The 15,855-nt window shown below is 55.7% G+C and overlaps 2 protein-coding genes across 2 annotated transcripts in view; one reads left to right on the top strand and one right to left on the bottom strand.

The window, feature by feature from the left end:
* Positions 1-3,834, bottom strand: part of LOC119105992 (cleft lip and palate transmembrane protein 1-like protein) — a 19,798-nt gene extending 15,964 nt beyond the window's left edge. The window contains 5 exon segments of the mRNA XM_037229588.1: positions 36-202; positions 1,097-1,301; positions 2,425-2,525; positions 2,733-2,908; positions 3,758-3,834. Of these exon segments, the coding sequence (XP_037085483.1) occupies positions 36-202; positions 1,097-1,301; positions 2,425-2,525; positions 2,733-2,891 (632 nt within the window). The 5' untranslated portion in view covers positions 2,892-2,908; positions 3,758-3,834.
* Positions 3,835-6,596: 2,762 nt separating this feature from the next.
* On the top strand, positions 6,597-11,408 carry LOC119106010 (thioredoxin domain-containing protein 15; the record flags this gene model as incomplete). Its single annotated transcript, XM_037229606.1, is given in 5 exon segments — positions 6,597-6,758; positions 8,131-8,292; positions 8,978-9,103; positions 10,050-10,252; positions 11,029-11,408. Coding segments are annotated over 5 exon segments (936 nt in total). The 3' UTR covers positions 11,381-11,408.
* Positions 11,409-15,855: the final 4,447 nt, after the last annotated feature.

Genomic DNA, 15,855 nt, shown 5'->3' with positions numbered 1-15,855 from the left:
GACCCCGCCGTTGCCCTGTGGCGGTAGACCCTGACCTGCCGTCTGGCGAGAGTCGGTGGCTGACCAGGGCGGCCACGTCGGGCGCCATGTTGTGTCGCGGCAGGCCAGCCTCCTCGGCCAGCACCTGCAGCGGTACGTGGCTCCTCAGGTGCGGAGCTGGCTTGCCCGCGGCGCCCGCCTTCTTGTCCGGGTTCTTCTTGACCTGACGAAAGCCAACAGCGCGCATGCACTGGTGATAGGCTACCACCCCAGTGGCGAGCTATGACGATGAATATCACAACTGATGTGAACCGGTCTCCGCGTTTTCAGACCCGAGGCCGGGCCGCATTTCTGAAGGTCGGGCACCAGGTCAACGCTGAGCAATTGTAGGATGTCGAATGCGCGCACCTCCCGTTACTGACGCTTCGTCGGACGTGTTTGTGATCGCAGGACAATCGCGTTTCCACCAAACCCTGCCATGAGCCACGGTATCCCAGTGAGGTACGCTTAAAATGTATCCCTATGTCCGCGAATCATTCACGCCGCCAGAAATGTCACTCCATGCGCAGGGTAGGAAAAATAGCTCCATTAGCTCAAATTAGCTCAACTTTAGCTCACATCACCCGTGGCCCTGCGCTGATATGTGCGAGTGAAAACAACGCTATTGCGTCTCTTCTGGTCAATACAAAAACATTCCGCAAATCCTATCTCAAGCCTAAACCTCAGCACTCTCATGTCAACTGGGTGCAACACAGTACACAACGCAAATATACCTTAGTGAAGTAACTTCACCCACACTGCTGCGGGCCATATCTTTAGGTAAATATATTTCATCGATCCGTTTTGTTGTATTTCCCCGTCACCATTTCCCTAGAGACTAATCCTCTTCAACATGTGTTACATCTACGGCTCTGTGACTTAAGCGACGTCACACTGTGACATTACTAGCCTGTTGCTGGTTATCCTACAGCCTAACCGCCACCATTAAATGACCAGTGCAAGACTATAGGCAAAATACCATGTTCGCCAATGAAACCAACATTAACTCGTCAGCACTGAACATTCATTAGTTTATCTTAAACTTGAGCCCCTCTTTAGCGCGTGCCGCCGGTCTCACCTTGTCCTCGCCACCGAGCAGGTTGAACGCCTCCGTCTCGGGCAGCTGGCTCTGGATCAGCTGGGCCCGCGCGTACGAGGCCAGCGGACTGCTGATCATGTCCTGCCAGCGCCGACCGGCCGCTGGCATCGGCGTCAGGAAGGCGTGCAGATGCAGACTGCCTGAGCGCAGCTGGGAGCGGCTCGGCACCGACACCGCGAACTGTCTGCGAATATCCGGGGATCAAAACAGGCGTGCAAGTGTAGACTGCCTGGGTGCAGCTGGGAGTGGCTCGGCACCGACACCGCGAACTGTCTGCGAATATCCGGGGATCAGAACAGGCGGGCAGGTGCAGACTGTCTGGGCGCAGCTGGGAGCGGCTTGGCACCGACACCGAAAACTGTCTGCGGACGCCGAGCAGAGCACTAAAAGGGCAGGCCACAGCGCGGAACGAGCACTGAGGGCGATGGCGTTTGGGGCTTTCAGGAGCATCCGCCACGTGATCATAACAGAGCAGGCAACAGAGCGCCATCACAGGACCGGACGTCGAATCGTGCATCACTCATCACTCGGATAGCTGAGAGCAATTATTTCGTCACGTTCACACGGATCACTTTGGTCCCGCGACATGCAGAAAGCTACCGTGATATACCGGATAAAACTGTATATCCTTTGGATTTGCATCTAACTTCAACACTGAAAACCTACGAATATTAGCTTCCCGCATTCCATGAATGACGAACGTCTGTAATAACTCGACGTGCTATTATTGACAGGAAAGCATCTACACGCAATGGCCAGTGACTATGTTCAAATTCGCATCTATTGCTGAAAATGAGATACCACCCTTCATCAGTAATTGCTAGCTCTTCATGGTGGGAAGTGCTGGGGTAAGTCAGGCCTTGTTACCCTGAGCTCGATATCAACAGGCGAATTGTGCGAGCTTCACGACATGTAAGGCTGCTATGACAAAATGTGCCCCAGCCTCTCACGCAAATTTTCACTACAGAGCCAGTCAATACCATGTTAAGAGCATTATTTCAACTATGAGTCCCCAAGCCAGAAACCACTGTGCTGGCAGTTAACAAGACTGGTCCATGATTATTGAACCAGTGGCAGTTCAGAGTCTGAATAACTGAGCCAGTGACAGCTGAGCCATGATCAGGAACAACCTGTGCCAGTGACACCTGAGCCTGGGATGCTCTTTAACCAACATTGTTCTACCCATAGGTTCTGGCATATTGTAAGTAACACCAATCAGAGCTACACACAAATTCTGAGATAGCCTGGTCTGCTACTGAAGATATATGCACTCTGTTACAGACAAATACTTCTATAGTTTGACTCACTCTTCCTTTGCCTCTGATAAGTCCAGGCTTGTCCATCTTCCTAGATGTTCCATATCAGTGCCTCTTTGAATGTTTGGAGAGTTGGACACATACAGCAGCAGCTGAAATTGTATGCAATGTGAATGGAAAAAGTTATGATCAGCTGAACATATAAAAATAAATATCATCTTATTGATCATGAGCTGTTCAAACACTGAGAACATGATGATCATTAGGATCAGTATGCACATCAATGAGTATCAATAAAAGCAAATATGTGCATAAGCATCCACAAATAATGAAACATGCATGTGTAAATTAATGTTTACCTGTAGCTTTGGTTTGGTGCTCAGATGAGACTGGAGACAATCCTTGGATGCTCCTTGACATGTTGGATGTAGAAACAATGAGGCTATGGTCCATAATGAGTGGAGGATATAGGCAATAAAAATGCCTGATAACACAAGAGTTAGGCTAGGTCTCTGCATTTTTTCTTCAACCAGAACTGAAAAATAATACACATGTATTGAAACATTACTGTAAAAGTTCATAATGCAATGGGTGATGGATGGGCAGATTTGAGAGATCTCAGGTGCACCTTAAACATTGTTTTACTGTATTTATGCAATGCACTACAGAGAGACCTCATGCCAACTTATATCATATTATCAGTGTTAGCAACCAGGTTTTGTACATGAAAACTGACTAAGGCCTTTTTCACCAATTCCAACATAAAACAAGTAAAACATACCCTCAAAATCATTATGAGCTACTTTTGCTAAGCCAGCATAAATAGAAGGAAAATGTATATCACAAGTTTATGGAATCCTAATACTCTCACATCATATGCATTGCCACAAATAAAAGCATTTCCAACTGTGCCAAACCATGGCACAAACCACATGTTGGCACAGTTCATAGCTCACTATGAACATCAACATGAACAATGCTGATATGCATGGTGTGAATTAAGTTGGCACCAAAGCTTTCTTTGCCAAACTTATCAATCATATTCACACCCAACTACATCTTACTATATGGTTGGCAACAGTTTACACTGATTTAGTGGTTCATGTCAGTAATACTTGCACACCATGTTGCCAGCCACACTCTGATAAAAAATATCCTAAACATGGGCATAATGCGGTACTCCAGATGCTTCGTACAAAACTAATATTCTCTTAAGGCAAATGAGCCGCTGAACTGTTCATCTTGAGAAAAAACCACAGGATTCAGCTGAATTTGCATTCCAACGACAAAATTTCCTGCCCAACTATACCATCTGCCCTGGGTCTCCCTCAAATTAAGTACATTTTGACGCATCTAGCTAAGCTGCACCCAACAACCTCCTTACTTTAGTTGGAATTTCAGTCGCAAGGTAAGTCCATCGTCTTGCCCGAATAAAACAAGCAAACACGCAGGAAATCGCACCACGATCGCAGCAGCCGCGTCGTTCAGCGTGTAAGGAAGCCGGTAATTTTTTTCGCATCACGGCGACGTCACGCAAAGGGAAAATATAAGCTTAGAGGTTTTGGGTAATATGGCAGGTAAATTTCAGACAAATAATGCGCTACCGATTCAATAAAAAGATCAAGAGTTTTGATGTGCATAGCCTATGACGTCTAGCCATAAAATCGGTCCGCCGGCCGCGTTTAGTAGTTGTGCGTGGACAACTTTTGGTGATCGGACGTGGTAATTACAAACATTTTGCGTAAGGCGCCCGCAGAGTTATTGCGGTTCAAATGACGCTGCCTTGGGCAGGCATGTCAAGAATTACGTAATGTAGGAATTGAAGGCTTCTCGTATAGCGCTTTAATATTCTTGCTTCCTCCTTTTAACGATGCACTGTCCTCCCATCATACATCTGTTAGCCTTTGGTAAGTGTAGGAGGTGTAGGGATGCTCATGAGGGACATAAGTGTAGTTTTGCAACATGAGCTGGGAGGGGACTGGGCAGCTGAAAATAACAAATCATGTTGTGGAAACATGCAAGCTAGCTGGCTGCTTCATGGATTGGCCCATTGTCTTCAAGTATTGGGGCTGGAGCATCCTTAAACCTTACCATAGAGAAAATTACACCCCTCTCATGGATCATTATCTGCATTGTGCATGGGGTACACCTACTTATCAAAGGTGCAACTGTCCACCAAAATACTCATGTCTACTAAACTCAGTAATAGCCAGCATATCAAATTGTGGATTGTACATTAAGTGCTCAAGCAGTTCATGGTTTAAGTAGACCTTGTAATTCAATATTTCTTTCTTTGTTGACAGCAATTGTTGATTTTCCAAGGGATGGAAGTGGGCAATTCTGTGATTCACAGCTAATTTCTTGCTCTCTGACATTGTAGGAACCTGCTGCCTATTGTATCTAAGTCACTGTGGAGCATGCAGGTGTGGTTTTTGTGAATGTTTGAATACTTAGATGCTCAGTAAGATGGAAATGATTTATATCATACTTACATCTAAACTTGGATCTAATGCATTTTGTGATTGTTCTGGTCTTGCATTTGTTTGTATTTGCTTCATGTTTTGGCTTGTGTTATGTTTTCTGTTGTTTGATGTTTGAAGTCAAGGAAGCTGGGTGGAGGGCTGGTTATACTGGAGTATATATGAGTGTCTCTTTCCTGACTGATAGCATGGTTCTTGACTGATTCATTTTGGCATTACCAATAGAAGACAGGTGCTGCTTTTTTGCAATACCCTGGGAATTTGACCACCATATAAATTCATGCTCTGGCAATCATGTGTGCTGCAACATCTCATTTTGCCAACTAAGATGTCTTTGGTAGGACCAATTGAATTATCTTGTTTCCCCTTATGAGCCAGTTGATAGCCTTATGTTGAATGGAATTTCAATGTCAATGAATATCATGCCTGTTCTTTCCGATATGCCAACCCCAAGATTACCCCTTGTTCTCTTTAGGAAGATCATTGTCTTATGTATGGTTAGATGATTACAGCCTAAATTAGTTGTTTAAGCAATTGCCTTTATTTCAGTGCTGCTAGTGACTGGATCAGCCCAGGACAGCTGGGAAGAAACTGAGACCCCTGCCAAACACATGGAGGCAGATGAAGAGTCTGTCCCAGCTTTTCATGATGCAATATCAGGAGAGAATAACACCCCTGAGCCTCCAACTCTTCGGCAGATTCTGGAGAGAATGCAAGTAAGTGTAGCAGTGGTTGTGAAACAGAAAAACTTGGGTTTATTGGGATAAATGTCATAAAAATATGCAGTGTTTTTGGAAAAGAAGAACACATGGCAAACATTTACTGTTTGATTTCAGAGTTTGATACAGATATCACTGCTGATAAGAATATTTTATGCCTGTGTGGTCCATGAACTCAAGAGATGAATGAACATGACAGGCAAACAGATTTAGTCATTACAAGTGATCCTGCCTTGCTGTTGTGTGAAGGGGCAGTGCTTTTGGTGCCATTAGCACTGCTATTGTCAACATAATATTGTCTCACATCTTAGCAATATTAAGTGAATATCACTTCACATTTTTTGACTGTTTAATGCTCATGGATCACTGGGACACATTACTTGTGCGGTACTGTGCCACATGCTTCGGTCATCAAAGGGATATCTTTTACTTGTGATTTCCGCTTTCTTCACCACACAAGGTGCTATTGTCATACAGCCGTTTCATCGACAGTGCTGCATGTGGCTCTTATAGGGGCTCTTCAATGGCTCTGTACTGATACAAGCTCTTTGACGATGCTATAGGTGGCTCTGTGGGCCTCCTCAATGGTGCCATACTGACGCAATGCGTTAATGTCAGTATGTCACCACGTGATCACCAACAAAGATGACACCATGTTGTCTTTGCATGACCAGTCTGGGTCGTATCAGTAGCATGCGTGCTGTGTGCTGCCTAGCAGAATAGACTTGACCAACTCAGATTAAAAAAAGAAAATCCATGTTGAATCAAGTGTGAACAAGTTTGTGTGTGTGTGTGTGGGTGTGGGTGTGGGTGTGGGTGTGGGTGTGGGTGTGGGTGTGGGTGTGGGTGTGGGTGGTGGGTGTGGGTGTGGGTGTGGGTGTGTGTGTGGGTGTGGGTGTGGGGGTGGGGGTGCGTGCGTGCGTGCGTGCGTAGCGTGCGTGCGTGCGTGCGTGCGTGCGTGCGTGCGTGCGTGTACGTGACATCCAACGTTCTGCTCACGCCGCGCGTCTCACGCCGCTGCCAGCGAGACTCGTCTCTGACGGACGAGTACACGCCCGAGTCCGTGTGGCTGCACAGCAAGGCCGGCGACGACATGGCCGAGCCGGCCGGCCCAGGGGGGGACGCGCCCGGCTCGTCCGTCGGCTCTTCCGCGGAGGAGGACGAGGTTGGCCCGGACCGAAGGCGGGTGAGTGCGACTCACATGGACGAGCTAGGGGTGGCGCCTACTCGTCCGTGGAGGTGGACAGGGCTGGCCTGGACGCGGGGTGAGGGAGTCGTGTCAAAAGTGCTGTCGTTCGGCCGAGCCTCGACTCCTCCGCGTCATGATGCGCAGCCACAAGTGTCTGCTGGCAGCCCGGCGGTAGGCACCCGAACAGTCCACAAGTGCTGTCTTTGGTGTAATTAATCAACATGGGTGGCGTCGCTCTGACAGATGGCTGCAAAGATGATTAAGATCTGACACCATGTTGCCTTTGCATGACCACCAACAAAGATGATCACCATGATGACATGATGATCTGAGTCATTGAGATGCTACCGAGTTGTATGTGGCTACATGCGGTGCCATACCGACACCAACGCATTGTGCATCTCAATGGTGCATAATGCGTTGGCGTCGGTATGGCACCGCATGTGGCCACGTACAACTCAGTAGCATCTCAATTATGCACAATGCGTTGGCGTCGGTATGGCACCGCATGTGGCCACGTACAACTCAGTAGCATCTCAATTATGCACAATGTCCTCCCAATTACTTTGTTGTAAGTTTGCGATGCTTGCGGCAATTGACAGTCGCCTGTACTTTGGGACGCTGCTTTCATCAGTGCTCAAATTTTGCGGCATGTCTTTTACGGCCTGGACTTTACACGACTTCTGTCATCTGCATATACCAGACATGTATCTCTGTTAAAGGTCAGAATACGCCCCCTGTGACGCGCTGTGCCCGACACCAGTGTTGGACTGACGTACATTGGCATCGTTACGTCGTTGGCGCCGTTAGCACCTTCACCAAAGACGTATCGTCGACTCGGCGTCTGTACAGTGTGCCAGTATGCCGATGTAATTGACACCATGTTGCCTTGCATGACCAGTCTGGGTCGTATCGGTAGCATGCCTGTTGCGCGCTGCCTGGCAGTGCAGACTTGAGAAACTCAGATTAAAACAGAAAATCCATGTTGAATCAAGTGTGAACTAGTGTGTGTGTGTGTGTGTGGGTGTGTGTGTGTGGTGTGTGTGTGTGTGTGTGTGTGGTGTGTGTGTGTGTGTGTGTGTGTGTGTGGTGTGTGTGTGTGTGTGTGTGTGTGGGTGTGTGTGTGGGTGCGGGTGGGGTGGGGTGCGGGTGGGTGGGTGGGTGGGTGCGTGCGTGCGTGCGTGCGTGCGTGCGTGCGCGCGCGCGTTCTGTTACGTCACCTGCAGGCTCAACGCAAACACACGTTGTGCGTGTGTGTGTGTGTGTGTGTGTTTGGGTGTGTGTGTGTGTGTGTGTGCGTGTGTGTGTGTGTGTGTCCGTGTGACCATCCAACGTTATGTTCACGCCGTGTGTCTCATGCCGCTGCCAGCGAGACTCGTCTCTGACGGACGAGTACACGCCCGAGTCCGTGTGGCTGCACAGCAAGGCCGGCGACGACATGGCCGAGCCGGCCGGCCCAGGGGGGGACGCGCCCGGCTCGTCCGTCGGCTCTTCCGCGGAGGAGGACGAGGTTGACCCGGACCGAAGGCGGGTGAGTGCGGCTCACACGGACGAGCTAGGGGTGACGCCTACTCGTCCGTGGAGACGGACGCGGCTGGCCTGGACGCGGGGTGAGGGAGTCGTGTCAAGGGTGCTGTCGTTCAAAGGTGCTGCCAAGCCACGACTCCTCCGCATGGTGATGCACAGCCACGAGTGTCTGCTGGCAGCCCGGCGGTAGGCACCCGAACAGTCGTCAAGTGCCGTCTTTGGTGTAATTAATCAACATGGGTGGCGTCGCCCTGACAGATGGCTGCATCGATACGCCTGCATGTCGCGCGTATAGGTGTCGGCGAGGATTAAGCATTGTCAGCTGAGACGCATTTTGATGGAACATGAAACTGATTGAGCGAATTGAGCGCCGTTTTCTTCTTTTTCCCTTTCCTTGGAATGTTCGCGCCAGTGTTGGTGTCCTTTGATGTTCCTTGCTCTATCAGTTGTTTGATATATGAGTTGGTTAAATCCCCCCCCCCCCTTCCCCGTCATCTGAGCGCGCCGCGTTAACGCGGCCATCCAGGCGTGTGCTAATACCACGCTGATCAGTCCATAGTCCAGAGACCAACGTCTTTTACAACACACCGTATATGCTGAACTAATGAGCTTCAGGTGGACGATGCCTTTGTTCGCGTTTTTGCCGACAAAGAATAAAGTGAGATGTATCGCTATGGCGCCTGTTCCAGAACGCGACGGCTATCTTAGGCGTAGATGTGGGAGAAAGCGTCTCTGACAACTCCACGACCAACTCCACCTCCAAAGTATGCAACTGTATGCCGCTGAACAGAACTCAGGAGGAGCTGACAGTTCAGGTGTGTTCTGCGCAGGCCGCGGGCTAGGGTGTGCCAGCTGCCACGACGTGAGCGTTACGGCAAACACTCCTGCCGACAGGGGTGCTACATTAGGCACGCGTCATTACTTGTATTGCACAAACTTACACAGACTATACTTATATGTGACTATATTTGTACTGCAAAATCTTATGCGAGATATAAGTGCTATGCGAAAATATGATTTTTTTTTGTAGGAGAAGTAATGATGTGTGTGTCTATGTGCGGCTGTGGGGGTCTATGCTGTTAGGGTAATGACGGGCATAAGGTTTTGAAGCAGAAATTTTGTTCCGTTACACTAATGTGGTGAATACGCATTGGCAGAAAAGCAATGCGGTCGCACTGTTGTTGGTGCGCGTTTTTGCTATAGCACTGGTATCAGGGGAGCGTTGTGCTGCGGGCTGGTGAGCTAGCTGCTCGAATGAAATAACCGTGAAAACGCACGTTCAGAATTTAGAGTTCGACTAAATATATCGATGGCTGTTTGTCCAAGGGTAGATCCGAGGAAGGGAGAGGGGGGGGGGGGGGAGGGGGCAGCAGGACCGTGGTTCCTTATGTGGCCAAATGTGGGCAAAAATGAAGCGTTTCTAGACTGTACCGAGGTCTAAGCAACTTTTATCGAGGAACATTTATCTTGGAAAGGCCCTTGAGGTAAAATGCAAGGAATCCCAATGCGCTTTTTGTTTTGTTGCAATAAAGACATTTGCTTTGTTTCTGCCAAGCCGGCTGCCCCCCCCCCCCCCCCCTCCTCCAGACGGCGTCCTGAATCCGCTGTTGCAGAAGAGAGGTGCTGTTGTTAATGTTAAGAGGTGCTGTTGTGTGTGTTGTTAATCCGCTGTTGTTAAAGAGGCGCTGTGTGTGCGGCTGAACTATGTTAGACAGCGCGCAGGCAAGCCACTGACCCTGCCCGGGCGCCCGTCGTCGGCAGATGGTGAGCGCCGCGACGCTGTCTGACGAGCTGGTGCAGGACACGTCGGTACGCTCGCGCAGCACGCCCGCCCGCTGCTTGCTGGTGCTCTTCTACGGTAGCACGTGTCCGTTCTCGGCGGCGGCCGCGCCGCACGTCAACGCCATGCCGCGCGCCTTCCCCGACCTACCCGTCATGGCCGTGGACGCGCTGGAGAATGGCAGGTGGGCGACGGTTGAGGGCGAGCGGTAGTGGCAGCGTTGTAGGGAGGGGCGGGTAACATCTGGGTGCGGCTGTGCAACCCTTTTAGGGGCAGGCAGGGTAGACGTCGGAGGGGTGGTGTGTGAAGCCGGCTCAGATCCTGGCGCACGGCTGCAGGCGGAAGGCCTGGATAGACACCCTCCGCGTAGCGACAGAACGACATGGGCGCTGTCCGGGTGTGTCACACGTGGAAAGGGATTATCAGCGCTGATCTGACGTTTCAAAGCAAACACCAATGAGCGTCATGCTTGTGTGTGTTTGGGGGGGGGGGGGGCAGGTCGTCCCCGAAAACGGCAGGTTGGTGTAGCTTTGCGATGCAGGGGGTTCAGTCAGGCCGGGGCAGCGGGCACACAAGACTGGGCCACTCGTTGGCACGGGCTGGGGTCAGAGTGACGAACAGCTGAGATCAGGGCAGATGGTGACGGCACCGGCTCAATCCGCCGAGGTCAGACGACTCTCTAAGGCTGCGCCACATACATATAGGTCCGTTCCGAAGTTAAGAAGTGCCTGCGACGTGCTGTTGCACCGCCATTTTAACTCAACGCGGTGACAGATGGGCCATCCGCTTCTTTTAACGCTGGTCACAACCGTCGCGCGACCGTGCAATCGCTCTAAAACGTTAGTTAGGTCGAGCTGGTTGGCCCAGTGAAATAATCATTTCCCAGTGCGACATATCCTTCCAGTCGCCAGCATCATGGCAGCGGCGCCGCTCTCTGCTGACCGTGTCTTGGCTTCACAGCTTGAACACGCGGTTCGGCATCATCGCCGTGCCGACCGTCATCCTCTTCCACAACGGGCGGCCGCAGGCGCGCTTCAACCAGTCGGAGCCGACGCTGCAGCTGCTGGCCGAGTTCGTGCGCGCGCAGACGCAGCTGTCGGCGGCCGTGCTGCTGAACGTAACGTCGGCCGACTTCGGCGGTCCGCTGCCGTCCGTGCCGGAGCAGCGGCTCGATTGGTACCTGGTGGCCGCCTGGCTCTTCATCGTCGTGTGCGCGCTGTATGGCGGCACGCGGTTGCGACTGTGGCGCCGCGCCGCGGACACCGTCAGAAACTGGTGGATCGAGGCGGAGCAGCACCTGCATGAGGAGTAGTGCACGCTGAGCCAGGATTTATCGTGTGTGTGTGGGGGGGGGGGAGGGGGGGGGGGGGGGGGGGGGCAGCGCAGAGATCGCACACTGGCACTTGAAGCGGGCAGAGCTGAGCGAGACTGGGCGCGTCTCGTGTCCCAATGCTCGGGCTCCGCTGAAGGGCGCGTCTGCTCGCGCGTGAGCGTCCGGCTCACAGGCCAAATGCATGAGGCGCCGCAGAGTGTCGGCCAGAGGTCGGCGTTCGCGGGCTGACCACTCGCGTACCGTCACGTTACACCACTCCCAGCCGCGCGTGTGCACTAGTGTGCGCCTCGGCAGGGTGGCCGGAGCGTGTGGCGACGCCGGCCGTGCGGCCAGTGGGTGTCGCCGCTTTGTCTGTGATGGGTATGCAGCTCGTGACGCGCGGCAGCGGTGCATCACGTCGTGGTGGTGATGTGTGCGGCCCGAGTTGGACCAGATTCCGGCGATCAAATGCACGGCGGCATTTCGGTGAATGAAACATGGTCCGATCTCTGGTTTGTCGTCTTACTCTCAAGCCATACAATTGACAGTTTACTGCCCAGTCTATTAGCAAAAACATGTCGACACATTTTCTGATGAGCAACATGCTGCGGGCTGAGAAACATATACGTATATGTAGTTTCCTAACGTCCCAAACACAAAGCACATCAATGAGACCCAACTGGTGGAATGATCTTAAACATGCAACACTGCTGAACATAACATACCCAAAGTCCCCGCGATCACATCGTATTTTCGCTTGCGCTGCCATCCGCGCCTCATTTCACTCAAGATGTCTGCGGAAATTCTCCAACATATTCCTCAGAACGCTATGCGAGTTCGTCGCCTCCGCCAGGCTGGGCATGGCGCTGAACCCGGCGGTCGCATCCTGCGCCGATGCTGTCGGGTCCGCCGACTCCTGCGCCCCTGCCGCTCCGGACGAAAGCTCCTCCCCGCCTGCCGTACCCGCCTGCACGCCGGCCATGGCTGCCGGATCCGCCGTCCACTCGGCCGAAGCCAGCGGCGGTTCTTCCGGCCCCGCGTCGCCCTCGGATGGCACGGAGCCCCACTCCTCTGGAGAGCCGTCCTCCCCATGTGCGGCGGGCGCCAGCTCGGCCCCGGGCGCCAGCTCAGCCCCGGCCGTCAGCTCGGCCCCGGTCGCCAGCTCGGCCCCGGTCGCCAGCTCCGCCCCGGGCGCCGGCTCGGCCCCGGCCGCCGCCGCCGGCGGCGCCGGCGCGGCACGCTCGCTCCACGCGCCGCCAATGGCGATGCTGGCCGCCTCGCCTGCCAGGCTCGTGTCGTCGCAGAACACCACGCCGTCGTCGGCCTCGGTCTTGACGGCGGCGGCGGGGCCGGCGTCGGCCGCAGACATCCAGTCGCTGCCCGGCGCCGGCGCGTCCCAGGGATTGGCGTCGCCGTCCGCGCCGGGCGCCGGCCAGGCCGGCGGTGCCAGCGGCTGCGCGGCGGAGGCGGCGGCTGCAGCGGCAGCGGCCGGCGCCGCGCGGTGGCCCTTGCAGCGGTGCACGTCCATCAGACTGACCGGCACCAGGTCGAAGCAGCGGCGGCAGCGCTGGCGTCCGTGCACCTGGCTCAGATGCGTGCCCATCTCGGGGCTGAACACCTCGAGGCCACACATCGGACACTTGCGGCGCGCGAAGCCGTGCAGCGACAGGCCGACGAAGCCGTCCAGCGCCGGCACCTCCTTCAACAGCTCGGCCCGGTTGCTCTTGCTGATGGTCTTCTGGCGGAACTCGCTGCAGAGCTCCGGCAGCGCGGCGGCCGCCACCTGCGGCCGAGAGAGCAGCGCGAACATGCAGGCCGTGTGGTTGAGCGGCCGGCTGGGTCGCGGCCCGAGCACCTTGCCGCAGCCGCGGCACGTGTTGTGCCGGCTGTGCTTGTGCTCGCGCCGGTAGTGCTCCGACAGGTGGCTGGGCAGCGTGACGACCGGGCAGAACGGACAGAACGGGCCCGGCCGCCGGCTGTCGGGCGTCGCCTGGAACAGGTGGCGGTAGCGCACGCCGCGGTGCGTCGTCACCGTCAGTGGGTCGAGCGCCGTCAGCGGCAGGTACGGCAGCGGCTGGCCGGCGCTTACGCCCGCCGTCAGCATCTGCTTCAGCAGCTGCGACGCCGAGCCGGGCGGTGGCGGCGGCGGGAGCGGCGCCGGCGGCGGCGTGGCCGGCATGGTCAGCAGGCCGACCGGCGGTTCGTCGGCCGGGAACTCGAGCGCGTCCCCGCGGCTAGTCGGCATCGTGTACCGCTTCGGCGGCCGACCGCGACCGCGCCCCCGGCCGCGCCGCAACGGCTCGAAGCCTGCCACGCTGAAGCCCCGACCGCCGCCGCCGCCGTCTCCGCTGGCGCCGGCGACGGCTTCCCGCTCGTCGGCCAGCACCTGATCCCACCAGGCGGCCGTCTGCTGGGAGCCGCTGCCGCGCCGCGTCTGCCGCGCCGGCGCGCCGCCGCTCGTCTGCCGCTTCACCTGGGAGGACGGCGTCCAGTCGGTATCGCCGGAGCGCTTGCGCGCGCGGGGGCGCGGCGGCTCCGGGCTGGTGGGCGGCGAGCTGCTGCTCTCGCTGGCGCCGCTCTCCGGCCGCACCAGGGTGATGCTCACCGAGCTCTCCGGCTCGGTCGGGTCCGCTGCGGGGCAAGCGGCGCGCTGCGTCAGACGGCGAGTACGGGCGCGCCGCCGGCCAATGGCTCACCGTCGGCTTCAGGCGGGCAGCGGCTGCGGCACGCGGTCGACTCGCGCGCGGGTCGCCAGTGTGCACGCGGCCTGCCCACTGCAGCTCCTTTGACACGGAGGGGTGGCAGTGGACAGGCCGTGTGAACACGGACACACGAAAACAGACCCCACGAGGGCTTGCAGGCTGAGGCGGGTCAGACACAGGCCATAGCAGCACGGGAGTCTGTCTCACGCTCGTGACAAGGTGCCGTCAGCTACAAACAGCAGGGGCGCAGACACGGACAAGGCAGGCGAGCGGCCAGTTCCAGAGCTAGCCACAGAGATCGAGTCGTCCGCGGAGCGGGCGGGCGCCACACCCGAGCCAGAAACAGCCGACGAGCCATGCCGACTCAAGGATGATCTGAGCGTTACCAAGGCTGTACCATTGACTGGCCGCCATGACTATTTCACCTGATGCAATCGACTTACTACCACTTGGGCTTGGCAGCAAATGAATCGCGTCAGATTTTGGCTGGAGCTTGGCATAATACCCTTGGCAGCAACTTGCGTTATTTCACTCGACAATACACGTTCGAATGTTGATGGACGGAAGTAGAGCTTGTACACAATCTAAAGTGGTTTTATTCTCTTTATTCATCACGTACACATCTAACATAAATACATTTGGCGTCCGGAACTCCCAAGGCCGCAATCCGCAATTCAGATAAATAATTTTGTGTGGTACCCTTCTGCCGCGAACGTCTAACTTAAAATACCACGTTCAACCAACCGCAAACCGCATTCAAGTCCTCAGACAGAGACACTGCTCCCACAACGCTCGATATGGTACACAGGCAACGGAAGCACTCCTCGGCTTCTGTCAGCGTGCACGCCTGAAGCTACGCAACCCAACCGTGCAGCATTCAGCCCTCGTTCGCACCGCCGTGTGCGCCAACACACTGCTAACATAGTGGGCTGACATAGTGGCTAACATTGCCTGCCCCTACACCACTCGTGCTGTACACCAGGCCGCCTGTCGCGACACGGACCCCTGCTCGGCCGGGGAGCAGCCCGACCGGCCTCGCCGTCCGCCCCTGAGGTGTAGGCCGCCGCCAGCCGCGCCCTCAGGTGGGCGACGGCGCACCGCCGCCAGCGGCCGGCGCTCCCGCGTCCGAGTCGTCGCCGTCCACCGGCCCGTCCTCGGCCAGGTCCAGGTCCAGGTGGTCTGCCGGCTCCTCCGCGAGGTCTGGGTGGTCCGCCGGCTCGTCGGCCAGGTCCAGGTGGTCTTCCGGCTCTTCCGTGAGATCCGGGTGGTCCGCCGGCTCCTCGGCCAGGTCCGGGTGGTCCGCCGGCTCCTCGGCCAGGTCCAGATGGTCCGCATCGCCGTCGGCCAGGCCCAGCGGATCGGGAGGCTCGCCGCCGCTGTCCGACCCATCCGGCCGGTCGTCTACGATCTCCAGTCGGTCCGAGAGCTCGTCCTCGTCCTCGGCCGCCAGTTCGTCGTCCTCGAACGGCTCGGCCTCGTCCAGCAGTTCATCGGTGACTTCCATGTCGTCGGGCACGTCGCTGGCGTCTAGCTCGTCGGCGTGGCCGGCGGCTGCCTCGTCCAGCCAGGCGGCCGTCTCCTCAGCGTTCATGGCTTCCATCTCCTCGGCGGCCTCGGCGGCGGCACGGCCGGAGCCCCCGCCGCCGTGCGCGGCGCGCCACTCAGCCGGGTGGTGCGTCTTGCAGTGGCGCGCCATGTTGCTGGACACCATCACCTTGGCGCAGTGCGGGCAGCGGCGCATACGGCGCGCCGCGTACCCGCCCAGCGAGGCCG

The sequence above is a fragment of the Pollicipes pollicipes genome, unplaced genomic scaffold (genome assembly GCF_011947565.3).
Source record: "Pollicipes pollicipes isolate AB1234 unplaced genomic scaffold, Ppol_2.1 Scaffold_6138;HRSCAF=7277_pilon_pilon_pilon, whole genome shotgun sequence".
In the NCBI taxonomy this organism is placed as follows: domain Eukaryota; kingdom Metazoa; phylum Arthropoda; class Thecostraca; order Pollicipedomorpha; family Pollicipedidae; genus Pollicipes; species Pollicipes pollicipes.
The sequence above is the reverse complement of the archived record's forward strand: the minus strand, read 5'-3'. Positions and strand labels throughout refer to the sequence as shown.